This window comes from Urtica dioica, chromosome 9, assembly GCF_054948205.1.
Source record: "Urtica dioica subsp. dioica isolate 48M chromosome 9, U.dioica_male_clone48M_v1_H2, whole genome shotgun sequence".
Classification (NCBI taxonomy): Eukaryota; Viridiplantae; Streptophyta; class Magnoliopsida; order Rosales; family Urticaceae; genus Urtica; species Urtica dioica.
Window position 1 is genome coordinate 28,652,383 of NC_142764.1, and position 26,601 is coordinate 28,678,983.

General features: G+C 35.9%; 3 protein-coding genes, 2 non-coding genes and 1 pseudogene across 9 annotated transcripts; 1 reads left to right on the top strand and 5 right to left on the bottom strand.

The window, feature by feature from the left end:
* Positions 1–3,479: 3,479 nt before the first annotated feature.
* Positions 3,480–7,153, bottom strand: LOC149386569 (Leucine-rich repeat protein kinase family protein). The gene is made up of 11 exons (XM_089625161.1): positions 6,759–7,153; positions 6,519–6,651; positions 6,343–6,414; positions 6,040–6,183; positions 5,834–5,905; positions 5,687–5,746; positions 5,519–5,592; positions 5,287–5,436; positions 4,849–5,187; positions 4,362–4,753; positions 3,480–4,156 (listed from the first exon to the last, which is right to left on the bottom strand). The coding sequence occupies exons 1-11, from the start codon at positions 6,892–6,894 to the stop codon at positions 3,863–3,865; spliced, it is 1,866 nt and encodes a 621-aa protein (XP_089481287.1). The 5' UTR covers positions 6,895–7,153; the 3' UTR covers positions 3,480–3,862.
* A 556-nt stretch (positions 7,154–7,709) lies between these two features.
* On the bottom strand, positions 7,710–11,221 carry BIN2 (Protein kinase superfamily protein). The gene is made up of 12 exons (XM_089625162.1): positions 10,954–11,221; positions 10,279–10,371; positions 10,083–10,142; positions 9,710–9,982; positions 9,544–9,618; positions 9,400–9,456; positions 9,116–9,256; positions 8,957–9,007; positions 8,782–8,877; positions 8,600–8,683; positions 8,417–8,518; positions 7,710–8,320 (listed from the first exon to the last, which is right to left on the bottom strand). The coding sequence occupies exons 1-11, from the start codon at positions 10,966–10,968 to the stop codon at positions 8,417–8,419; spliced, it is 1,047 nt and encodes a 348-aa protein (XP_089481288.1). The 5' UTR covers positions 10,969–11,221; the 3' UTR covers positions 7,710–8,320.
* Positions 11,222–21,076: 9,855 nt separating this feature from the next.
* LOC149386571 (secreted RxLR effector protein 161 pseudogene) lies at positions 21,077–21,637 on the bottom strand (annotated as a pseudogene).
* A 268-nt stretch (positions 21,638–21,905) lies between these two features.
* LOC149386572 (zinc ion binding protein) lies at positions 21,906–24,698 on the top strand. Of its 5 annotated transcripts, none has more exons than XM_089626008.1 (11): positions 21,906–22,169; positions 22,278–22,354; positions 22,438–22,508; positions 22,605–22,683; positions 22,769–22,843; positions 22,926–23,031; positions 23,111–23,168; positions 23,271–23,342; positions 23,794–23,921; positions 24,000–24,123; positions 24,359–24,698. In XM_089626008.1, the coding sequence occupies exons 2-11, from the start codon at positions 22,280–22,282 to the stop codon at positions 24,435–24,437; spliced, it is 867 nt and encodes a 288-aa protein (XP_089482134.1). In that variant the 5' UTR covers positions 21,906–22,169; positions 22,278–22,279; the 3' UTR covers positions 24,438–24,698. The 5 variants fall into 5 exon arrangements, with proteins under 5 accessions (XP_089482134.1, XP_089482135.1, XP_089482136.1 ...); XM_089626009.1 differs by having other exon boundaries at positions 21,906–22,070; XM_089626010.1 differs by having other exon boundaries at positions 22,077–22,191.
* A 240-nt stretch (positions 24,699–24,938) lies between these two features.
* Positions 24,939–25,019, bottom strand: TRNAL-AAG (transfer RNA leucine (anticodon AAG)). Its single transcript has one exon. It is a non-coding gene; the product is annotated as a tRNA-Leu (tRNA).
* An 807-nt stretch (positions 25,020–25,826) lies between these two features.
* TRNAL-AAG (transfer RNA leucine (anticodon AAG)) lies at positions 25,827–25,907 on the bottom strand. Its single transcript has one exon. It is a non-coding gene; the product is annotated as a tRNA-Leu (tRNA).
* Positions 25,908–26,601: the final 694 nt, after the last annotated feature.

The following is a 26,601-nucleotide window of genomic DNA, read 5'->3' on the forward strand; positions in this document are numbered from 1 at the left end:
TAAAGTTATACATATAACAAAAGGCAAAAATTTTATATAAAAAAAAAGTAGCAAAATTTTTATATAAAAAAAAAAGTTTTTTTTTTGCCAGTTAAATTGAGTTTAACTAATTACGAGATAAATATGAGAAGAACGGCTTAATTAACTCGGGCATGAATAAAATGTTGGCTCAACAAGAACATGCTTATATGATTCATTCATGTAGCGTTAGTGGTTATAAGTGCTAGTTTCCTCCAATATTTACTACCGCAATAAAAGCCGTATTAATGTTTCGTCAACCATTATAATTGAGTTTTTTTTTTTATATATAAATTACTGGTTTAATTCAATTACGTGGTAAGCCCCTCATATTACATTCCATTATCTATGTGAGCTCTTGTAACATTTTTTTTCTTTCAAGAAAAGGTCATAATGGACATGTGAGATTAACTGGGCATATTAGACAAAAATTCTTCTTGTACTTCATGAGGAAGATCAAAGTTCCAAAATATATCAATTTTATAAAGCGAGACTTTCTTAACTTATTTTTTAGCTAGAACAAGTGTCTACAATGAAATTTATGATTACAAAATAAAAATTCAACATTGAATGAAAAAATATCAACAATAACAAGTCCAACATCATTTACGTGAGCATTCTTCGTCTTGACGACGAGAGTCACTGCTACCTCACAATCAGATTGCACAAGAGCTTTATAAGGCTGACTCTTCTAACCTCATTCAAACTACACAAAATGGCAATAGTTTCCTCTTACTCCGCAGATTTTCTCATATTGTTCAATGACCGCATCCACACTAACAACCATCAACGGCATGGTCCAATGAATCTACCACATTTGTCACGTGGCTTGTGGTGGGGTAGTCGGTTGATAAGGTCAACTAGGGTTTCTACCGGTTGGTTGTGAATCATGTTTATGAGGCGATTTCACAAACTCAACATCACTACCATACATAGCTCGAGATCATGAGAAGATGGGACTAATTTAATATAAATGATAAGTTTTTCCTCCATCCAAAGGTGTGCCTTCCACACTTGAACGTTCACTTTGTATTCCCATAGAGCACATAAGATAAACTTCTTCCCTTTGCGCACATAGAATAATTAATAAGGATCAAAATTTATTCCTCTCTTCACAAGAATCCCATAAGCGAAATCTAATTACGTCGCACCTTACACATAAAAAACTCTAATCTTTGGTAGAATGCAAAGTTTTCACAAGCTCTCCCACAACTCTCCATATCCAAAAGAGACGTCGGCCATATCAACAAAACGGAGTTGTAAATGACCTGATAGCCACTTTTCACTTAGTAGTCTCTGTCTTTGGTGAAATAAAAAAACATCTCGTCCTTACCTATCAACTAAGAGCCCGAGATCTTCAAAACCTTATTCAAATCATCCTCGCATAGCTAATTTCGAAGAAGAGACATATTCCAACCAGCACAATGAAGCTTGAAGTTCAAAACCCTCATCCCTTCCACAATGCGCGAGTTTCCCTAAATCGATAACACTTAGCTCCTGGGATTTACCTATCTCGCTTCACATCAACCATCCCACCAGCACTAATCCTCCATCGAGGCTCCTCTTCAATCACTTCCCGGCCTCATAAGAGTCTCTTTCAAAAGCTAGACGCTATTATGAGTAACTTGATTTGAGGACGCACGTCTCCGAAGTTTAGTTTTCTCTAAGGACCTACGATGCCAAAAAAATTTATAAAAGGGAGCACTCTCCAAACTCTCTTGGCCAATACATCTTTATTAAACCACTCCAAATTTTGGATTCACATCCCACCTTCGGCTTTGCAAACTCAATTTTTTCCCCATTTTTTATCGTTTCTCCAATGATTTTTTTCTCTAGTCAACAACACTCTCCCATTAATAAATCATCACCATTTTTGGAGTTTGAAGCATAAATAAGGTGTCTTGGATTAATAGCTTGAATCAAGACATTGATGATTACCTCATTCCCCAGCAGAGTGAAAGGTGTCCTCTATCTTCGTATCTTGGTCTGAATCCGATGTCTAGTGTATCTAAATGATTTCTTCTTGTGCCGACCAATTGTCATGGGAAGGCCAATGTATTGATCATGACCTTCGGTGAATCTCATTCCAAGAGATCGCGTAGTTTCTTTATCATATCTTTCTCATTGCCTTTTTTCCGAAATACACATTGAGTTTGTCAAAAATTATCATTTGACCGAACATGCTCTTGTAAGCTTCAAGGTAGAACTTCACCACACTAAATTTTGTGATGTTAGAATGTTCATAATGAACGATGCACTTTTACATTTATTTTGTTTGAACTCCAATTCTCAAGTAACGACGTGACATAAGTGTACTTATGTAGTTCGTTCTTTCTGTTAACATAAAAGCCATTTTTTTCTATTTTTATATTTTGGTGTATGTTGATAGTACATACATAATAAATAATGTCATAGTAAATCATAATAAAAAATCTAGAAGTGGTCCCGACATATTTTTGGATTAATCGGAAGATTATATGACGCTCCAACATAGATAATATTTTTGTAATACACAAATGTCATAGTTGCTATAAAATAGTCACATGGTGTGAATCTCTGAATGCTCTAAATACAAGTGGTTGCAAATAGACTTAAAATATATGATTAGAATAGGTAAAAAGGAAAGATTTTTCGTCGACGTCTATAAATTGACTCTTTTTTTCATGCCATGTGACGCGATTTTGTTACCCTTTTATATTACTAAAGGAACTATAATAAATTGACACTTTAGACACTTGTTGCCTCTTTTATATATGTACATTTTCGTAACCCGAATAGGTTTCCGTTTGTTCATATATTGCAAAAAAAAAAAAAAAAAAAAAAAAAAAAGTACAAAGTAAAAATCATGGTTTCTATTTATCGAGTAACAGAGTTGTAAGAATTTTTTCTATATATATTATATACATTAAAAAAAACTATTCATTGCTACGAGTATGAGCAAATGTGTCAAGTGGAGTCATATGCAGCCAATCGAAATAGATTGAAAATGATATATGAGAAAGAAAGATCATGCTGTGTTTTGATTCTTTCCTTATTAAATTAGTAATCCTTCGAGTAAAATGATTAAATGATTTCCGATCCCCACCTTATCAAAGTAACCTAAGCTTTGAAATATTATTCTTATTGAAAGAATGTTAAATGTATATTAAAGCACGTAACGATTTATGGCTTGCTTGCAAATTGCAATTAATTTCACATAAGAGTGTGGGGACAAAAAATTGGGACTAGAAAATTTAGCGAAGGTTATTTTTAAATGGAAATTTTAGTGAAGGTTTGGGCCTACTCTTCTTGAATTAGATAACCCTTTGTTTGGAAGGAGGGTTTACACGTCACCAGCTATAATTGAGGGCAAGGAATATGTTCTCAATTCTCAAAACAACAAAACAAAAGAAAGTGGCTTGTGTGTGTATATAGACATTCATTTTGAATTATAAAGAAACTGCCAACTAATATTTGTGATTTGAGTGTTGGGAATTCAGATTTTATTTCCTCTTGGTTATGGTCATTATCACTTGCTGGCCTCTAATTGTTGACACACATGAGATTGTCACAGAATTTAATGAAGCAATCAGTGAGTTCACTAGTTTTTTCTTTTCTTTTCTTTTTTTCTTTTCATTTCCGAGTTTTTGTTTTCTTTCCACATTTGAAAAATAATGACAATTTTTTATGGCCATGTTCATTAGATCAGCACTTCCCATGTGAATTGTTTGGTAAACAAAACTGTCAACCATATGAAGATGACTGGCTATGCTTTTTACAGATTCTCCATTCAACTAAAAAAAGAAAAATGGAAAAAGAATTGACACATTAAATCCTACAAAAAGTCAACATCTTGAAGATGAGGCTACCGGGGCCCGGAAAGTTCCATCGCTTCGATGACAAAGGAAGATTCTCTGCTGTTCCCATCGCTGTGGGCCCGCGGCTCGGGCGCGGGCCCACCTTGCGGCTCCTCCGGCGGCCCAGCGAGACCTTCCAAGACCCGAAGAGCCTCAGACATCTTCGGTCTGAGGTTTGGGTTCGACTGTGTGCACCGAAGAGCCAATTCCACGGCTTCTTCGAGCTCGCTCCTCTCATAACACCCTTTGAGATCTTTGTCCGCTATCACTTCGAACTTCTTCTCGCCGTGCAACACTCTAACCTGAAACAATAACAATGTTATCTCACTTCCTAAGCCGAGAATCATAGAGAGTAGCTCTAAAACAAATTTGGCAGCAACCCGAAACTATTTTTTTGTCCTTCAAGCTCAAACTTTAAGAAAAAAAAAACAAAATTCTCAGATCCACACATGAAAACTAAGCTTCTTATCGAATATTCGACTCTAAGAAAGCCGAGCGTGAATTTACCCATTCGAGAATCATTCCCTTCTGAACCTGGCCGTTCCCGGCATCTAGCGCCTTTTGGCCGGTTACGAGCTCCAAAAGCAAGATTCCGAATCCGAAAACGTCTGTCTTTTCTGAGGATTGTCCGGTGGAGAGATACTCCGGGGCGATATGGCCGACGGTGCCTCGGACCGCGGTGGTGACGTGAGAGTCTCTTCTGTCCAAGAGCTTGGCGAGGCCGAAATCCCCGACCACAGCTTCGAAGCTCTCGTCTAGCAGAATATTCGCGGCCTTCACGTCCCTGTGGATGATCTTCGGGTTACTCTGCTCGTGCAAGTAGAGAAGCCCTCTCGCGGTCCCCACCGCGATCCTCACCCTTCTCCCCCAGTCCAGCGACGGCTTTTCTCCGCAAGTCTCTGTCGTTCGAACATTCACTCGAGGGGTTTCAAAAAAAAATCGACAGTAACTTGTGCAGCAAGTAACATTTATCGAGTGCCGAAAAAACCCTAACCTCTCAAGCGGTCGGCGACGCTTCCGTTGGGCATGTAGGGATAGACGAGAAGCCTCTCTTGGGGAGTCATACAGAATCCGTACAGACGCAATAGGTTCCGGTGCAAAGCGAGGCCGATCATCTCGACTTCGGTCTGAAACTGGACTTCCCCGGTGTAGTTCGGGTCTTTGAGCCTCTTCACCGCTATGAACGTCCCGTTCGGAAGCAAGCCCTTGTACACGACCCCGAACCCGCCTTGGCCCAGAACGTTTCTTCGGCTGAAATTGCTGGTCGCGGTTTGGAGATCGCGGAACGCGAATCTCTGCAAGTGCCCGATTTCGAATTCATAATCTTGCTGCACTGAAAACATTCCCCCCCAAATAATTTTAAAAAAAATCAGGACTTATCATCAAACAATGATAACTCGTATCATCGGAAGCATGGTTAAGAGAAGTATACCATAAGACATGAAGAGATGCCGAGATCGGTACCAATGAACCCAACAAACGATCAGCATAACCGAGATGACAAACGTACAGATTATGCCAATCGCGATAGAAAGCACCCATCTTCGATGACCCCCAGATTTTCTCGGCCGCAATTCCGTTTCTGCGATTAAAACCCATCGACGCGCGATCGTTAATCACTAGCCTTTATGCAATAACAAAAGCAAATACAAAAAAAAAATTACCATTGATCGGTTTCGCCATGCCTGTACAAGTCTCGGCCGGTGAAGGACTGCAGAGGAATATGTTCCCGGTTATGCTGCAATTCGAAAATTAAAAATCTTTAGCTTATATCTCAAAAAAATAATCTGATTCCGAGTAAAACACGGTGATTGATTGACTGATCATCATACCTGTAAGCTTGTGCAAGTATTTTAGGAGTTGGGCCGCTCAGGTTATTGAATGATAAATCCCTAGAGTGTCATTGGGCGACAAATATTATTAAACCCGTCTTTATTGAAATACGAAAAAAAATCCGATTGAGATTCGAGAGCACATACAAGAACGAAAGAGTCTTGAGACTTGCGACAGGGTTCGGGATCGGTCCGACCAACTTGTTTCTGCTGAGCCGTCTGAAAAACTTGGCACAGAAATGTCCAAAGCTTGGTATCATAAAGTTCTCTCAAGTAAGAATTCGTGTGGGAGAGCGAATTCATTTCAAGTGAAACAAGAACAACAAAAGGCGATATTCGAAAACCGCACTCACAAGTAACTTAGGTGGGCCAAGTGCCCAAGAGAACTTGGGATTCGTCCTTCGAGCTGATTACCCGAAAGGTCGAGAGTGTGAAGCTCTGTCAATTTTCCGATTTCTGATGGGATTGGACCACTTAACTCGTTGTTTTGAAACAACCTGCAATAGAAGAAAAAATCGCATCAATACCTAAAATTTCACATTTCTGTCAAGTGAAAACCTTCTCTCTAGGAGAACATAAATTAGCTTTTCTAATAGTTTGTTTGTTCCATTCTTAAGCCTCACTGTATCAGAATAAAAAATAATAAACAAGCTTACATTGTTCTTAGGTTGCTCAAATTCCCAATACTTGGAGAGAGAGTTCCAGATAATCCCATGCTCGTCATTACACTATTGAATACCCATAATTTTAGAGAATGAGACAAAGCAGTTTGATGGTGAAAATGAAGAGAAGATTAAAGGGTGACAGACAGTCATAATAAAAAAAATCATACAGCGAAGTAACAAAGCCCTGGGGAGAGCAAGCGACCATGTTCCAAGTGCAAGGGTCAACGGAATTGATGTCCCAACCAGACATTACTTTTAATTCGTCATTCATTTTGCTCTTCACCGACATTAATGCAGCCACTAGTTCATGAACCAAAACAAAATTAGAAAGCCAATGCATAAGAATTATTATTATTATTATTATTTATTTTTTTTTATGAGGAGTTTTGAGTTATAAAATCTCAAACCTTCGTAGTTGACACCCTTAGGAGAGAGAAGGCTGTCAGTGGCTACAACAAAGCCCACACACAAGTAGAGATAGATAGTCAAGTTATGCAAAAAGGAGAGCTTTACGTGCTTCATAATCACAGCCATTAATGCCATCGTGGAAACGGACCAGGAAAGTGAAGTGTGGGTGAGTTAGATAAGGTAAAAAAAATGAAAAAGAAGATAAGAGAAGAGGGCAAAGTAACAGGACAAAGGTAAGCTTTTCAGAAGTGGGATCTCTTTCCTTTTGCAGACTGATATATCGATTAAACCTAACTAAACTCTCTCAGGTTTTCTCTTCTTTTTTTTTTAATATTAATTAATTATGATGGGAAGTGAAAATCATTTTTATTCTGCCTCGAAAACCCAAGAATAGTTTCTTTGAATATTAGGAGAAGAAAATTGTTAAAAAAATCAAATTCGTTAAAGGTCGTAAAACCAGGAGGAGATGTCTCGAGATTTGGGTTGTGACAGAGATTGTCTATAATGGAGTTTCAACGGTTAGGTTAGGGGTCACATGTGATCAACGACTAGACATTTTGTTTTGATTTTCAACGAAGTGTACAGTTGTCTCTCTCAACCGTTTGATTCTCTTCTTTGACTATTGGGGCTTTTAACTATTCAAGATATCGCAATCAGAAGTGTAAGAGCAAGAGCAACATAGTCGTGGAAATTCTTGTAGTGAACTCTCAGACTGAGACCAGTAATGCCAATCAACTGTTTGCTTGCAAGGGATTTTTTTTTTTTTTTTATTCATTTTAGTTCTTATTTCCATGGAATCAGACCCATGCTCACATCTTCAGCTTCTTATAACGACCCGGGTATTACTTTGTATTTAGGTTTGGTAATGAAAAATGAAAATACACGTAAAAAAAAGATAGTTCCACAAGGCGAAACTTCGGCATTTATGTTGCTAATATTGAGGCAAAATAGGGAGGAAAAAATACGTTTACTTTCAAGTCTTTGCAGAAACAGAGTGAGTAAAAACAAGCCTTTGCACCCGAAATTTCAAGTCAGCTACCACAAACCAACTCAAAAGAAGAAATTAGTAGTAAAATGAAAGAACAACGATATAGAATACATCCCCTTTGAGTCAGCCATACTAATAATACATTACATATAATATTAAGAGCCCTCTTCCTAGTAGTTGTATACATACACATTTCCAGTCTCTAGGCGTGTTCCAACTCCGGCCATCTTTTACTATCAAGCATGTACAAGAAATAGAAAACAAAAACAAAAAAGGCATTTCCGAGATATAAGAGTAGAAAAAAGAACCTAAAAATCATCAAATGCAGTAACGGTCCAGCCGCTTTTTCGTCTGGGCTCATCTACTAAAAGGGCAGGGAATGATTTTCATGTCGGGCCACAATATATATATATAGTGATTTCCATAACGATGGCGAGCATCTCGTCACACATCAAGCTTGTCGAGACTTCTGTCCCGTGCATTTTTGCGTTACAGCCCAGGTGCAAGAAATTTAGGCCTAGTTTGCGTTTTACATGATCCGGTATTAACTTGTTCCGGCGATGCTACGGACATCTGTGCAAAAGAACAAAAACACGTGGTTTCGTTAACACATCTCGACGGTATAGAGCTTTAACTAATTTAGAAGTTGAGTAGGGCATATAAATATACCTATTGTTTAAAGTTGAAGAGAGGTGGAAGTGGGCGACCATTGGGAAGACGGGCATTTGGCTCGCGAAGCTCGTCAAAGAAAGAATGAGAACATGCCTCTAGCTGCAACAATGAAAATAAATATATAAATATATAGTATCTATAGATCAACAAGTTATTTACGGGACTTTATATTGAACTTACTGCCGTGCATCGAAGACTTGGAGAGTACTGCAGCAACCGTGAAGCCAAGTCGATTGCTTCCGGGGGCATCCTCTTGTGAAAAACCTGAAACAAGGAATGATCGTTTATTTTAAGGGAATCTTATTATGAAAACACTGTGATGAATCGAATCTTATGCGTCAAGAAAGGTGTAGATTCAAAACCTTGTGCCAAGGGTGAGCTTTGATCTGAGGGAACCGGAAGTCGGTGTAACTCGGGTTCATACAACGAATTTCTTCACGGGTCGGTGTGCCAAGAACCTATACGAGAAAATTTAGTAAATTACTCGTGACTATATTGAATCATAAGCTTCAAGGGACTCATTACAAGCCAACTCACCTTGATAATCTCTACGAGCTGGTCAACGGCATTTTCTCCTGGAAACAGTGGCTACAAAATCATGTGTGAAACTTCAGCTTATATAATGGGTAACCCGGAAAAATTTGTATGCTTCAGAAAATGCGAGCGAATGGAGAGTCGTATCTTTGAGGCACTGACCTGTCCCAGTAGCAGCTCAGCAAGGACACAACCCGCCGACCAGATATCGATTGAGGTTGTGTACTCGGTGGCACCAAATATTAGCTCAGGAGCCCTATAAAAACGGGAACATATGTACGATATGTTTGCTTCACCTTTGACCTGCACAATAAAAAAAACAGACATGGTTATTTCAGGATTATGAGTGACAAAGTTTATCTGCGCTCAACTAGAACACCACTGTACACGGAAGAATTGAAACTTATATGGAAAAAACATAAAATAAAATAGAGAGGCTAACTTACTAGCACTTTTGCACTTCCAAAATCGCAGAGTTTGACTTGATGCGTAAGAGGGTCAACCTACACAAAGACAACAATAAATTAAGTATAACTAATGACTGATAAGGAAACATAAACACATGTCTTGTAATCAATAAGAGAGCATACCAAAATGTTTTGAGGCTTCAAATCTCTGTGGCAAACTCCAGGGACAGTGTGAATATAAGCTAGTCCTCTAAAGATCTGCATAGACATCACAGGCCAAAATCTCGTTAGTTAAATTAGATAATGGCAACAAAGTTAAAAGCTACGAAAATGGGGGATCAAACTTTACCTGGTACATGTAAAGCTTTACGTAGATTAACGGCATTCTCTGGTTTGCATCGCTGTAATGCTTGACGACACGGTACATGCTCTCGGGGACATACTCCATAACCAAGTTGAGAAAGAGCTCGTTTTTGCTCGTCGTGGAAAAAAAACAGTGCTTTAGGCATACCACGTTTGGATGATCCATAACCCGCATCAACTGAAGCTCCCGGTTCTTGTATCTTCTATCTTGCAACACTTTCTTTATTGCCACAGTCTCTCTGGTTTCCAAGCATTTTGCCTAACAGAACACGCATACCAGGTTGAGAGATCCAAATAAATCGATAACAGGACAAAAACACAGGCGGTTTTAATCACAAACACTCCAAGAAAATAAGAACCTGGAAAACAATCCCAAACGACCCAGTACCCACAATGCGTTCTGCCATGTAGCTAATGGTCTGCAAAGAAAAAAAAATATAAACATCACAACAGAGATCACTTTCTCTGACGAAACCATATAGATCCTGAGAGCATATCAAATCCCGTCTTTGAAAACTGCATATCACAAAACCAGCGCTGAAAACGAATTTTTACCTGTTTGGGTTCTCCATTTTTCCCTCCGATTGTTGTGGAAATTATGTGCCCGGTTACTGAATCATTCCCGTCCACAATCGCGGCAGAAATTTCCTGAGATACAATTAAAATTATCAGATAAATTCAAAGCATAAATAGAACACTTAATTCTTATAAATTTATACATAGATCGAGTCCATGTAGAACCGATTATAAAAACCGAAATAAAACAACAAATAGGCATACTTTTAAAGGGGAAAAACACTAAACAGGAAAGTCAATCATTGAACACCCTAGAAATATGATCTACCGCGAATCCTTGAGCAAAAAGTTGAATAGTTGAAAAACCGCAACCAAGTTTAAAAATGACGAAATTCTAGATACATCGATCATAAAAGGAATGGAAACCCTAGATCGGAACCACAACAAAGCGAGCTAATCAGATCAGGATCAACAACACCAGAGAGGCTTTTGAACCAGCTCATGGAAAAGATCGGCGAACAAACGAGGAACATAGACCCGTACAGACACCAAAATTTCAACTCCGAGGGAATCCAATCCCAAACAGTGGCCAAACTCACTCTCCCTGATCAATCAACCTCCTCAACAAACTTCGTTCCCGCTAGAATTTCGCCGGGAAAGAAGAGAGAACAAAAGAAGAAGAAAAAAAACAGGGAATCGGAAAAGCGAAAGTACCTTATCGTCCGCCATGAGGGAGACAGAAGGAGAAAAAAAGGAGTCTGGTTAATGAAGGAAAGCGTCTTAAGAAGAGTCAGTGGTTGGTGGTAGTTGCGGAGAAGAAGATGGTCATGGCTGTGAAGAAATGTGAAATGTTGAATCAATCGTTAATGGTGTTCCAGAGTGATGATGGTGATATGGTGGTTAGAGAGAGAGAGAAAAAAAAAAAGAGGTCCCAATACCAGAGAGACAAACAACATGCCCATGTGATTACAGCTCTTTACTTTCTTTCTTTTTCCCCTTCTTTTTTATTATTTATTTATTTATTTTGGGTTTGGAATTGGATTAGAAATCTTTATTTTATTAATCTTTTTTAATATTGTTGTGGGGGGATCTCTAAGAAGTAAGAATGACTATTTAGCATAACACTAATCATCATTCATTTATAATGTATTATTCAGACATGTTTGAAAATTAAGATATATATATATATATATATCACAATAAATCATAAATTGTTTATTTCTTTTTTCTTTGAAACGAGATAAATTGTCTATTTCTGAATACTGATTATACACCGTAAACTGTAGAGCATATTATCTGATAATATCAAAGTAATTTTCTTTTTCGGGCTTTTTCGGTTAGTAAGCTAATCTGAGCTCGTTTTGTCAATGTTTAAAATTTCATTGTCACTTTCCGTAAAACAAAAAAAACTTCATCGATTAAACCGTTAAATGGTAGAAATCCAAGGACTAGCCGCAAAAATCGCCCTCTTTATTGGAGCGAAATCACGATTAGGACCTTTGATTGTGAAGACTTTGCCGACATCAATCTTGTTGGACCAATTGCCAATGGTTAATCAAAAGCTTTTGCTTTAATTATTTATTTATATTTATATTTTTTTTTAGGAAAAGCTTTTACTTTAATAAGTTGCGAGTGATTCATCATTTTTTTCCCAAGACAATTTAAGTCGCCTGTCTGTGAACTCAGGACTGGATAGAGTGTTTTTATTTTTTTTAAGTAAGACTGGATTAGAGTGTTTTGTTATAAATATTTATATTTTATACCTCTTCTCTTCTACAAGGAATTTGTTTCTATTCGGTAATAGTAGTAACTGTAAAACATGAGAATTGTGATCTATAACCGAATTATAGATCGTTTAATTCAGAGTTTTTGTATTTCGGGCTTGGATTAATCTGTCCAGGTCAGCTTTGTTAGTTAAGCAATCAGTTTACTATTTTTTTTCCCTCTTATTTTCTTCATTTATATTTCTTGTATAAAAATACGGGCAGTGCTTTGTAATCATTTGATGAGCTTATTTTTCAACCAACAATATACGACACAAAATATACGGCATTTATAGCGGTGTGCCTATGGAATTTCAAACCCTGGTCTAAATCTATAATAAATCATGAAAGCTGAGCTATTACAAAATTGTCCTTCTCTCTCCTTTTTAGTGATGATAATATCAAACAATTTTGTCTAAAGTCACACCTTTTTTTTTCTTGGTCTTCAGATTCTGCGTTTTGACCATTATTCTATTGATGACCTTCCCATAAATAATAAATAAATTATTAATTATCAACTCCCTTATCGGCAAATGCGTTCCTTTTTTATGACTTTAAGTGATAAATAAAAACTCGTCACATTAAATTAAAATTAAATTGACTATTGCTCAGCTCAGCCAGAAGCAATTATGATGAGTGTTGTTTGTTCAAAACAGTTATCTAAATAAAAACCTCACCTTTAGGCGCAAAAAAAAAAAAAAAACACCCCTTTTGCCTTTTGGATTGGAAACTGTTATCTTTTAATTTTTATTTGACTGTTTATTTGTGGAAACTAATTGAAGGAGGTGTGAAATAGGTGTAATCATTTTGTCTGAAGACTGTTTTATTTTTAATTTTCTTTTTTCTAGTTTGTAGCTGCAATCTAGCTCTGGCTCATTTTCACTTGCATGGTTAGTAAATGGGACTGTAAGTCGGTGGTCAAACTGTGGGAAAATGGGTTAATAGCTATATGGGAATAGACAGAGATAGAGATGGAAATAGAGAGATATTAGATAGGCCTGGTCTGAAACTGAAAGCTCAGGCCAGCCTAGCAATTTCTCTGCTAATATACTATTGTGCTCAGCCATACATTATACAACACTATTGACTTGTACCGAGCTCTTCTTCTTTCAAATTTCAATGATACTTTTCTCTCACTTGTGACTCACCAATCCACTTATTTACTTATTTGTGTATTTACTTTAATACTCTACCAAATCACCAACCAATATCCAAGTTTTTAATGAAAATTGATTTCTTTTATAATATAAAAATCTATCGTAAGTCAATGAACAAAAAAATTATGAAAATTCAAACATTGATTTGGAATTTTCCGTAGAATTTTATAAAAACTTCGCATATTTAAATATGATTTCTTTTCACATCTCAAATGAATGTTATTGGCATACTTATGAACTAATATGTTTATTGTCATCAATTAAATATTTTATAAGTTAAATAATTTATTTAAATTATTGCAAATAAATATTGAATTTATTAAAGTGGAGCCTTTCTCTGTGTATTATCATTTTGTTGAGTGTGTCCCATTTGACATCTCATTTGATGTTCATATTGGTGCCCATTCTCTTTTTTTGTTCAGCTTTATAAATGAAATATTTAAAAGATGGTCGCATTATCAGAATACTATTCAGCTCTAAATGCTTCATTCAAATATATTGTTGGAAGTAGATGTCAATACATATGATATATATATATATATATATATATATATATATATATATATTGTTGGAAGAAGTACCCAACAAATGATACTTCTTGCAGTTTCTATAATACCCTGTCCAACGGCATTTATTTCATTTCTCAAACATTATAAATACAAGGGTTTTAAGATATTTTAATCCTCATGAGGTAATAGGTCTATAAATAATAATTTAAATATTGAGGTATTATTTTAAGTAAGAAAATAAACTATTGGAGATTCTTAATTAAATACGTGGAGTACAATTTTTGTAATCCATATACTACAGGTGATGAAAAATACATACAATGAAGCAAAAGTTACTTTAAATGGTTCCAATGCTGGATAAATTCTTTTGGGTGTTTTTCTTTTTTACATTGGGTAGCCATTATTTTATTTCTTTTGGATGAATGAGAGTGAAATTCTGTTGGACAGAGAACGCGTACTTCGTAAAGCCCAAATAGAGTTTAAATAAATATAGAGGCCCAGTTTGCTGTGTGAAATGGTTCAGTCCATAAAGTGAAACCTACTACCAACTCAGAATGTTCCATTTGGGCCATTATGTCGTTTGTTCATGGTCCATTGTCATAAAGTGGGACCCGCAATTTTATCCACTTGTTTTCCGTATTTATTAATTGTGTTTTGTCAATAAATAATTATTTTTGTTTGTCTATGGTTGAGAGCACAATCTTAACAGGACAAATACACCTTCTGTTCTTGTTCAACGTGGAAATTAGAAAACATAAGAGGTAATAAAAACTTCGAAAATAGAGAAATATTAAAATGTGAGTTAAATATATTGTTAGACAATTTATTTTTTACCTAGAAAGATGATACAAAGGCAAAATAACGTCTCAGATCAAATTGACCCAAACTCACTCTCGAGGCGGGCTCACTTAATTGACACAAGCCTAATAAAAAAAGTCATGTCCAAAGTTGGATTCTAACAGAGTTAGATCCTTGCCAAAGATGAATCTCTTTGATCAAGGGTCTTCATTGAAAATTCTCCCTAACGGCACGTAATCTCGAATTCTCCTTTTAGGACATCATCCAAAGGTCTTGGCTAAAGGCTTTCACCCAAGATCACTCTCACCCAAATTATCGATAAAAAAACAGGTCCTCGTTAAGAACCGTGTCAAAATCAAAGACATAAACAATATCAGTGAGGAAATGACAAGACACAAAAACAAACGACATATAGTTTGTCACAAACGACAGAGTCGTTTCCTTCACCGATGATTGACGCACATTTACCAAAGCGCCATAACATTCTGGAATGCTGACGAGGATAGACTAACGTGTCTGATCCTATCATCTCCTCACCTCGTACAACGCTGGCGTCTTGTCATTGCCCAACGGACAAAAGGACAACCTTCCCAGGTTTGTCACATGCTGACAGCAGTGTACTTTACTGCGTTTTGTAATTCTCGCTCATTTGTTTGATCAATACATGTACATGTATAAATATATGACATTGAATAGCAATTAAAGCATAGCTAAAATTATACCAAAAATAGTCAATTTACTTTTCCTTTAAACGGGTCTTAGGTCCTCTTAAAAAACTAGTCCTCCCGTCCCGCCCGTTGTTGGGAACACGTTTTTGTTATCGTTATTAACCTCATTAAGTACAGACCCCCATCATCTTCGGTCCATGATCTTCATTAAGAACAAGTCCTCGACGTTTTGGTCCTCGTCAATAGCGGGTCGCGTCCTTGGTCTTCTCCAAAAGCTCATCCTCGCCGAAAATGATGACTTGTTCCCATCAATCCTGAGGCTCCTTTCATATTTAAGGCAACGATTAATGTTGAACATTAGAACGCGTGCGAAAGAAAACTCCCATCGAGTTCACTTCGTTTGTTTTATTATAGTGGAAGGAGTTTCGATAAATAGAAGAATAAATTTTAGCATATAATGTCCTCTTTTAAAGTTACATTATTTTCAAATTCGATTGAAAACGACAGTAAAAATCTATTTTTTGCACGTGACATCTCATACATGTCTTCGTTATCGTTATATGTGCTCTTAAGTATTGATCCCGACATTAACACATATTTTATAACAAATTGGATATAGAAAAATTAATTATATATAAACATGTAAAAAAAAGAACGGCATGGCTTCATAAAGAAAATAAAAGAACGGCATAGCTTCATAAAGAAAATAAAAGAACGGCATTGCTAAAAGTTAATTAATTTTGCAGAAAAAATGAATTAAAATTTAGCGTGGACGACAGACACGAAGCCTTTTTTTTTTTTTGCATTTTTTGCCCCTTTTTTTTTACTCTAAAAATTTACAAATCAGCTTCTCTTCAATTTTTTTTTCCCGCATATTAGCCCCTCCTAACTTGAATTCCTGTTCATCCCTATGAATGAGCTGAGCTGAGTTTGATTTTTACAGTTTTAATCAATTACTTCTTCAGATATAAGTAACAAGCATCACTAAACTAATTATAATATGAATAATGTTATTGCGTTGTACATGTTCACATTTTATTTAGTCATCCGTTTTTCCACGTAGTAGAACATGCATGTGGCGATTCTATTGGATTATATTAAATAAATAAGAAAACACAAGAAAAAACCAAAAGAATATCGCCAGCTAGTAGTAGTAGCATAATGATGAGTTTGGCTCAATAGATAAAGCCTTCACAGTTCACAACAATAATCACTAATGGTGTTTTAAAAAGGCTAATAAAATCAGAGTCAATCCATTCAAAGAGCCTTTTCACGAGGAGGACCCATACTTAATTAATTCTATGATTTATTTTGGTGGTTTATTATAGAGTAGTTAGAGCTTTTAGTATACCACTAATCCATATCAGCACCTACATATATTCAAATTTTGAATTCTATATTATCACAAAAATGAATCTTTGTTTTTAAGAAAACAAATAATGCTAATGATTGTCTCCTGATAGTGAAAAATGCATATACAGTTTGATAATGTGTTTATATTAGAGTTTTTGCATAAAAAAAATGGCTAAAAGAGTTAAAAACCTTATAAATCAGACGAGCACTTGTCAAATTTATTGTTCTGAAGTATGCCAAAATTACCGACAAACAATTTATAATAATATCATCTTTGGAAATTTTTCGTATCAAACGGAGAAACTAAAGCAAGAGCGATCATCCAACCTAATTTTCCAATTTATTTACAATTTTTAGCGTTAATGTATGTATTTTAACATTTGTGTAAATTTCAACATATATAGTTTACATATCAGAAATCCTTTTTGACACGTTTAACGACTTTTGACGATCCACTCAGAGATTGACACGTGGCATTAAACTGCCACGTGTCAACCTCTGAGTGGATCGTCAGAGGTCGTTAATCGTGCCAAATAGCATCTCTATTTACATATTTATGGTTATTAAACATCATCTACATTTTTTTCTATTAAATGATTAAATTATAATAAACTTACATCCAAAAAATCGACTACCATAAACGTTTAAAAGAATTAATATAAAACTTCAAAAACTTAAAATTCTTTAAAAATACCTCCAAATTTACGGTTTTCTTACTCTTAAAGACGAAATTTCGCAGAATTTTGTGTCTGTGGACGATATTATCCATACGCGGCGGTGAGTGATCGTTTGAATACAGTGATTTTTGTTGTTGATATTTACACTCATTTTTCTTACTGTTTTTTATTATTTAATTTAACATTATTAACTGTTCAAGTCTTTTTAAAAAAAAAGTATCATTTCTTTTAAGTATTATTCCTAAACTATGACATCCATACTAGTTTATGACCAAAATCTAATATGTCTAATTTAATCCAAAACTATGATCCAGTTATGCTTTTACTCTTTATCATTTTTCTTTGTTTTTTTCTCTTATTTCTCTTCAAAAAACTAATCCACGTTACCAGAAACCCTAAGATTGCCTAACCCTACGCGACGAAGAGAAAGCTCACAAGGAATAATTTTTTTTTTTTATTATTACTAAACTATGACTTCCACACTAGTTTATGACCAAAATCTAATATTTATCCAAAACTATGATTACCTTGCATTTTTTTTTTGTCTAGCCCCGCCCTCTTTCTGGTCCAGCCCCACCCTCTCCAAGACGTTTGATCGCCGAACACCGTGCTACTTCAACACCGGCGTGATGGTGATCGACCTCCGGCGGTGGCGGAGCGGGGGGTACGCGGCGGCGACCGAGGAGTGGATGGAGCTCCAAAAGCGGATCAAGACCTACGAGCTTGGTTCTCTGCCTCCGTTCTTGCTGGTCTTCGGCAGGAGGATCGCGGCCGTGGACCACCGGTGGAACCAGCACGGTCTCGTCGTCGTTTTGCTCCCCTTCTGCTTCTTCATCGGATTTGGGATGTTCGAGCTTTGAAGGACCTCCATTTGCTGACCTCAGGGATTAAAAAACAGTATCCTGAAGGATTGGGGCTTTTGCAAGTTTATCATCAGCTTCTCGCGGAATAAAAAAAGATGGTATTGCAGGGATACCAGTATTTTTGGTAACTTAATATGATGTTGGCTATTGTTTAAAATAAATTAATAGATTGACTATAATTTTAAATTGTCTCTTATAAAGAGGTTAGTTGTTAACAAATCTCTTAAACTTACATACAAAAATCGACTACCATATACATTTTAAAGAATTAATGTAAAACTTCAAAAACTTAAAATTCTTTAAAAATACCCCAAAATTTACAGTTTTCTTACTCTTAAAGACGAAATTCCGCATAATTTTGTGTCGTGGCGGTGAGTGATCGTTTGTAAACAGTGATTTTTGTTGTTGATATTTACACTCATTTTTTTTACTTTTTTTTATTATTTAATTTTATTTTATTAACGGTTCAAGTCTTAAAAAAAATAGTCTGGTTTCTTTAAAAAAAAAAATTCCCATTGGTGGCCAGATTTCGAAAGAACAGTAAACTCACAGGCTCAGGCCCAAATAATGCTTGTATTCCCGCCAAACCATGGATCTGAAAATTCGAGCCGCCGGAAGCTATCGATTGCGCAGAACTCCAACCGTCTTTGATCTCCGACTCCGAGCCTCTGCGACTCATCTATGCCGTAGTTAACTTTGATATTTTGTATTACTACATGACTCGATGCTCAATACTATGGTCTAGTGTTGATCGATGCCCTGTATAAAGTAGGTAACTTGTAGTGTGGATTTTTACTTTTACATTTTTTAATTTTATTTATGATTGTAAATATTTACATTGATTAATTGTTTACATTTTGAGTAAATTCCAATCAAAACTAAATTAATGATATAGCTAAGTTTTGTCAAATTTTGTATAAAATTAGTGAAATAATTAAATTTGAAAAGGCACGAGTACAAGATGTGGATATATTTATATAAATGGACATAGATGTGTTAATTTGAGAGTTTCTTTATTAAAACTTTAGCAAACGATTGTCAATTTATTTATGAACAAAAGATTTATAGAGGTGTTAAACTTCAACTATTTTGCTTAAATAACTTAACTATGTTGCTGAAATTTTAAAATATGGACTATTTATAAATCAATTAGTTTCAAATGATTATTTTATAACTTTATATATATATATATATATATATATATAATTTACCACTTTCACTTTTTTAAATTATTAACGTTTTTTTTTAAATGTTCAGATTTGTTAAAGAGATTTGTAACTAATTAGGCCACTTTAAACATGCGATTTTGGATTTAGCCTATGTTTGACAATTTTTAGGGATATAGCCAAATGGCTTATGTGGCAATAATTAAGGTCTGATTTGCCCTTATTTATTAATAAATTCGTCAATTTATCCCTCCTATTTTTTTTCAAATAATTTTTTTTTCATCAAAACTTCAAAAATTCGTATTTTTCTCATACGAACTCGAAATTGAGTGATTTCAAATCCTACAAATTCGTGGCGTCGAGATCTTCAAAAATAGACCTAATGTGTTTGATGAAAAATTATGTTTAATGCATCATATTTACATTTCCATTTTTTTTATAATTTCAAAAAATTTCCGTTATTTCCATATTTAAGGTAGATTTTTCTACATCTATGGTATTAAACATTATTTTTCATCAAACACAATGGATCTATTTTTTAAGATCTCGGCGTCACGAATCCGTAGGATTTGGAATCACTCAATTTCGAGTTCATATGAGATAGATATGGTTTTTTGAAGTTTTTATTTAAAAAAAGTGTAGGAAAAAAATAGGAGAGAGAAAATGACGAATTTATTAATAAATAAGGGTAAATAAGACCTTAATTATTGCCACATAATCATGTTGGCTATTTCTCTAAAAGTTGTGAAACATATGCTAAAAACAAATTTCATAGTTTCATTTTGGCTATTTCGCTACAATGCCCTTTGTTAAAACTATTTACATTTTGGTAACTTATCGTGTTCTCTTATTTTAATTTTTTTTTTCTAGAAATACTTATATTTTTTCCATGCACGTATATTTTTTTGGCAATTTGTTGGTTTTAATTCTTCAAATGTGTCGAGGTATAAAAAAATTAGTAGCACAAAATATTGGTACATATTATTAAAAAATTAAAATCAATAATAATAATAATATAAATCGGGAAATATAAAAAAAATGTTGAAAATTGATATTTCTTGAATTTATAAAATAAGTGATACTTTTGAAATTTTAGTCTTCAAAATGGGTATTTACTTCTTAAATTAATGACTGTTTTGTCTTAATTAATAACTTGTATTTATGGAAGCATTCATGTTTATTCATGCTCGTACATTTGGGAGAATGTTTTGAAATTCCTAATAATAATAATGTATGTATTCCACAGCAAGAAGAATCAAATAGTTCGCGAGATATGGCGAGATATGATGCTTGGATGGGTTTGACAAAATTGTTTTTTCTGCTTGTGCTCTGTTTGACTCTAAAAAACTTGTCACAATCGCTGCCGGGCCTACGGCTCTCAAGGATGGCTTGGCGATGGAATGTACATTTCCTTTGAACTTAATTCTTTTTTAAGTACGTTATACTTTGTTCATGTTGTTGGGATTTCTTCGCCGAAACCTCTCTCACAAATAGAAGCGAGAGCTACATCCACTTTGCTGTTGCAAAATCACTATAGACCCAAATCGGGTAGGTGTTTGCAATATACACTTAGCTTAAAGTGTTTATTTCTAGGGATGAATAAAATACACCATATGAACCGCTATTTATACACTTTTGGAGTTCACAAAGTTGCTCTCCATTTCCCATGTGGGACTTTATTCACTCCTATCATATTAGGCTCCATACCTCTAACAATCTCCCACTTGGAGACTAATCTCATCACGTGTCTCCATTTTGTAGCGGCGATTCAACTCATCAGGCGAGGAGTCCAACTGAAGTCAAGCACAACTTCAGTTTGTCATATGTCACTGATTTCGTCAACATGTCAGCTGAATTATGACTGCATGCGATCTTTTCGAGTACTAATACCCCATCTTCCAATGCCGATCTGACGAAGTGATATCGCAATCGTATATGCTTCGTCCGAGCATGATACACCGGGTTATTTTCCAACTGAATATCACTTTGGCTATCGCTGTATAGACACTCCCGCCGTGGTCTTGATCCAGCTCGCGCATAAACGTCTGCAACCATATCATCTCATTCGTGGCCTCAGTGATGGCCACGTACTCTGCCTCGCAGCTCGACAAGGCGACGATCTTCTGCAACCTTGACACCCAGTAGATTGCCGTCCCTCCGAATATGTAGATGCACCCGGACGTACTCTTCTTGCCGTCGACGTCGCCTCCATTGTCAGCATCAACGTAGCCTTGAAGTCCCAGCTCAGACTTCCTGAATATCAACGCCGAGCTCGAGCTGCCTCTTAGATATCGGAGGATCCACTTCACAGCGTCCTAGTGCCCTCTCCCCGGGTTGCTGATAAACCTGCTCACAACTCCCACTGCATGTGCAATGTCCGGCCTCGTACACACCATTGCGTACATCAAGCTTCCGATGGCCGAAGTATAGGGGATCTTGTCCATGTACGCCAGCTCGTCCTCACGGTGCGATTTCGAATTCTAGGGTTTTTCGTTCGACAGTTAATCGGATTAACTATGGACCCATTTTTTATTGTTTAATTTAAATTTATTAACTGTTTAAGTCTTAAAAAAAATGTCTCATTTTTTTTTTTCCATTGGTGGTCAGATTTCGAGAGAACAGTAAACTCACAGGCCTCAGGCCCAAACAATACTTGTATTCCCGCAGGCCCAGGCCCAAAAAATGCTTGTATTCCCGCCAAACCATGGATCTGAAATTCGAGCCGCCGGAAACTGTCGATTCGCAGAACTCCAACCGTCGTGGATCTCCGACTCCGAGCCTCCGCGACTCATCTATGCCCTAGATAACTTTGATAGTTTGTATTACATGAATCGGTGCTCAATACTATAGTCTAGTGTTGATCGATGCCCTTAACTTGTGCGTTTTGGATTATAAGTGTGGATTTTTTAATTGGAGTGTTATTTTGGGATTTCTCATGGATTCAGAGTTCAGAGCCGCGTGCTTTTCCAGTTGACTGTAATAGAAGTAGATTAAATCAGTAAAAGATAAAAAAAAAATTAAAGATTTCGATTCAAGTAGTCTGGAAGTATATTCATTATCGCGTGTCTGTGTATTGAGATACAGGAATGGGATACAGCGAGAAGAGTAGGAGCAAAGAGCAGGAAAATTCAACCAAATTTAACCAATTGGTGTACTCAGAGGTAAAGTTTAAGTCCCTTTGCAATTTTCCGATGAAGGCTTGTTTTGTATGGAAACGGGCTTATGAGCCGTATCTCTGATCCAGATAGAAGAGATTGGATGGGATAATCTAGTGCGGCTGAGCAAAGATCTCAGATTCCTCAGCTTCCGAATCCCGTAAGCTTTTTAATTTTTAATTTTTGGCTTAGTATTCCCAAGCTTATTGTTGCTCATACATATAATTATCTCATGTTTATTTGATTATCACACCAGGGATAAGAAGGGACGAGCTCACATTCTGGAGATTCAATTGGACAAAACATACCCTAAATCTCCACCCTCCATTTCAGCAGTAAGTCCGCTTAGATTTTCTTACATAAACTATGATTCTTTTGTGTGTCTCGGTGGATTTCGGATCTTATTTTTCTTTTCCCCAGAGCGTCCCTTACATTCATGATCTAGAATGGTCGCCACAGTTTAAGTTGGAAAGCGTGGTGCGACAGTTTCGCGAGGTATTCTATCTCGAATGCTCTTCTTCGCGTTCAGAGATCATGTCTGGTTACTTTCTTAACCGTTATTGTTTGAATGTAAAAGCATTTGGAAAGGCTTCAAGAGTTTTGGTCTACCTTGGAGGAGATTGAGAAACATCTGTGCGTCGATCATAAGATGTCGTCCACAACGACACGGTGTATCGATATCGGTACGCTTCTTTGTTCAATAAACTTGAAGTGTTGGCTGGTATTGAACGCCGACTTAAATTTTAAGTTTTTTTTCTTCAGGGAATGACTGCTTTGTGATTCCTTCTGTAAATGCCAACGATCCTAAAGCTTCACCAGAGTAAGATCTTAACGGAAATTTTTGCTTCATATTCCATTTTTTTTTCTTCTGGATTTCACTCTTTTGCATTGTTGGTATATGAATACGTTTAAGTTGGCTTAGGATTCGTTTCGTAGGATTTGGTCAACCTGTTGACACAATGAGAAAGAAGTGGCAGAGAAATAGCGGACAATGGTATGTATGACCATGCATTTTTACTTGCTTCAACTTCTAGAGTAGTCAATTTTTTATTTTATTATTCCCTTCAAATAATTATACCAAAATTATAATAATTGTAGAAAAACAAAGCTGTTGTTCCATTTTTTTCTTGTATATTACAAATTTGTTATGGTGGCTAGTTCGTTCTTTGGCTGGTATTGGCATCTTTTGTCCAATCCGGTCCAAATTTACCTACCAAGACCACCTAATGTAACACATATAGATATAAATAATATATTTTTTATTTTTCAATTAGATTACAGACTCAAGACGTTTTTTTTTGTTTTTGGCTCAGAATTACAAAGTTGAAGATTATTTGTGCACTTCAGTAGTTAAAATGGATTATTTGAATAGTTGAACAGTAATGGTTAAAGTAAAAAATAAATAAATAAAAAGACCTAATGTTGAATGATGATAAATTGTGCAGGAGCAAGGATAGGCCATTTGTAGAGAATCTCGAGTTCATTTTGGAGACTCAGCTTCCACGGCCACTAAATGCGCAGAAGAACGAACAAGTTGAATGTGGCATTTGTTATGCTCAAAGGCTTCCAATTGGTAATCTAATATATATACATACACACAATATATATTTATAGGTTTGATGTGTAGTTGAGTTTTGAATTTGTAATGTAGAAGAGGAGTTCGGAGAGAAGGGCGGTGGTGAAACCGACTACGCTTGTGAGAACGCCAATTGCAAAATGGCATTTCACAGCCTTTGTCTTGTTGAGTGGCTACGATCGATCACCACAACGAGGCAGTACGTTTATTCTTCTTTCCCAACCCCTTATTTCATCGTTGAACCAGTTATTTTCATGTCTTTTGACATCAAGACTTTTTTTTAGTTCATCTGTTGGCCATTGAACTTCACAGTGTGGGACAAACTTATCCACTAGATTTCTATAAGGGAAAAAAGGAAAATGTGAATAGATTTCGTGGAGTGTGATCAAAGAATGAAGACTTGCATATAACATAATTTTTCTGTGCATTTGCAGATCATTTAATGTCTTGTTTGGAAACTGTCCGTATTGCTCAGACCCGATTGCGGTGAAAATCAACAGTGCTGATCAATAGAAGTTTAGCATAGTCCAGATCGACATTTTAGCCCGGTGAACCTCTCACGTACTTTGTATACATGTGAACCCCGGATCAGAAACTCTGTATTTATTGTCAGTGTAGTTAAAATTTGTGTAATGTAATCCTTTTTAGTGACTTGTGAAAAACAGGCTTCATTTCCAGTTATTTCCTTTAATACTTGATCATAACTGAAGCAAATTTTTATTTTTTCCGAGTAACACTGAAGAATAGTTATTCAGAGGAAAACATGCTCTTTTTAAGGGGTAAAAAAAAAAAGCATCTTCTATGTGTGACCTTTACGTACCATTTGCTGTTAATTTTTTTTTTTTTTTTAAACGTAAATGTTGACTGAATTATAACTGAAGCGGTTTTTTTCGAGTAACACTGAAGCATAGTTGTTCAGCGGAAAACATGCTCTTTTTAAGGGGGAAAAAAACATTTTCTATATGTGATTACGTACCATTTGATGTTAATTTTTTTTAGCATAAAAAACGCTAATGTTGACAGTGGGATTTGAACCCACGCCCTTTCGGACCAGAACCTTAATCTGGCGCCTTAGACCAACTCGGCCATATCAACTGACATGTCAAAATCCTTTTTAGAACAATCAATAGCAAATGTGCTCTGATGTAGGAAAAGTATCATAAATAAACATGTCAAAACACTTATTACCTTCAAAATGACTTAAAAATAAAAATAAAAGAACCTCAAAAAGACGAGATAAAACGCATCCTCCCCCTTTCACAAACGAGATAATTATCTCATTGCATTTATAAAAAGTTGGTTAATTACTTATATGCCCATGTTTTTTTTCATTAAATACAAAATAGAAAACTTAACTCCTACTCTCTACTCTGACCTAGGGTAGAGAACTCCTACTTTCTGTGCATTTGCAGATCATTTAATGTCTTGTTTGGAAACTGTCCGTATTGCTCAGACCCGATTGCGGTGAAAATCAACAGTGCTGATCAATAGAAGTTTAGCATAGTCCGGATCGACATTTTAGCCCGGTGAACCTCTCACGTACTTTTGTGTACATGTGAACCCCGGATCAGAAACACTGTATTTATTGTCAGTGCAGTTAAAATTTGTGTAATGTAATCCTTTTTAGTGACTAGTGAAAAACAGACTTCATTTCCAGTTATTTCCTTTAATAATTGATCATAACCGAAGCAAATTTTTATTTTTTCCGAGTAACACTGAAGAATAGTTATTTTAAAAACGTAAATGTTGACTGAATTATAACTGCAGCATTTTTTTTTCGAGTAACACTGAAGCATAGTTGTTCAGGGGAAAACATGCTCTTTTTAAGGGAAAAAAAAAACATTTTCTATATGTGATTACGTATCATTTGATGTTAATTTTTTTTAGCATAAAAAACGCTTATGTTGACAGTGGGATTTGAACCCACGCTATTTCGGACCAGAACCTTAATCTGGCGCCTTAGACCAACTCGGCCATATCAACTTACATGTCAAAATCCTTTTTGTAACAATGAATAGCAAACGTGCTTTGATGTAGGAAAAATATCATAAACCAGCGTTTAAAATGTCGCCGAAAAGCCAGGAATTTCGGCGGGAAATTTGTTGCCGGAGAGACAGCGGCCGACGACAGGCATTTAGGTCGTTTCATCGTTTTTTGTCGCTGGAAAATCGGTGAAACGACAAGCCGTTTCCATGAAAAACGACCCTCGTTGTCGCTGAAGTTTGAGTATAAAAGCCTCATATTTTCCGTGGTTGTCGACGAATATTCGGAGAAAAGGAAAAAAAACAGAGTCTCGGCCACTGCAAATCCAACGAAGAAGACGAAGCACTTGGCGGTGAATTTCCTGGGCAATCGGCGAGTTTCCACATTTTCGTCACATCTCAGTTCAAAATCAGCATCTATTCGGTGAAAATCGGTCGAGTATTTGGAAATTCGTTTTCGTTTTGAACCCTAATTTCCAGAATTTAGATCTGCATTTTTCTTGGTAGTTTGATTTTTTTTTTCATATAATCTTCTTCATGAATGTTGTTTGTAATGTAACGATCTATGATATATATTTTTTCAGATTTTTTGGAGAACTTCCGGCGAAACACTATTTTTCCGGCTGAACACCATTTTTTTCGGTGAACCTTGAATTTTTCCGACGACTGAAAAAACATAATTTCAAGTTTTTATT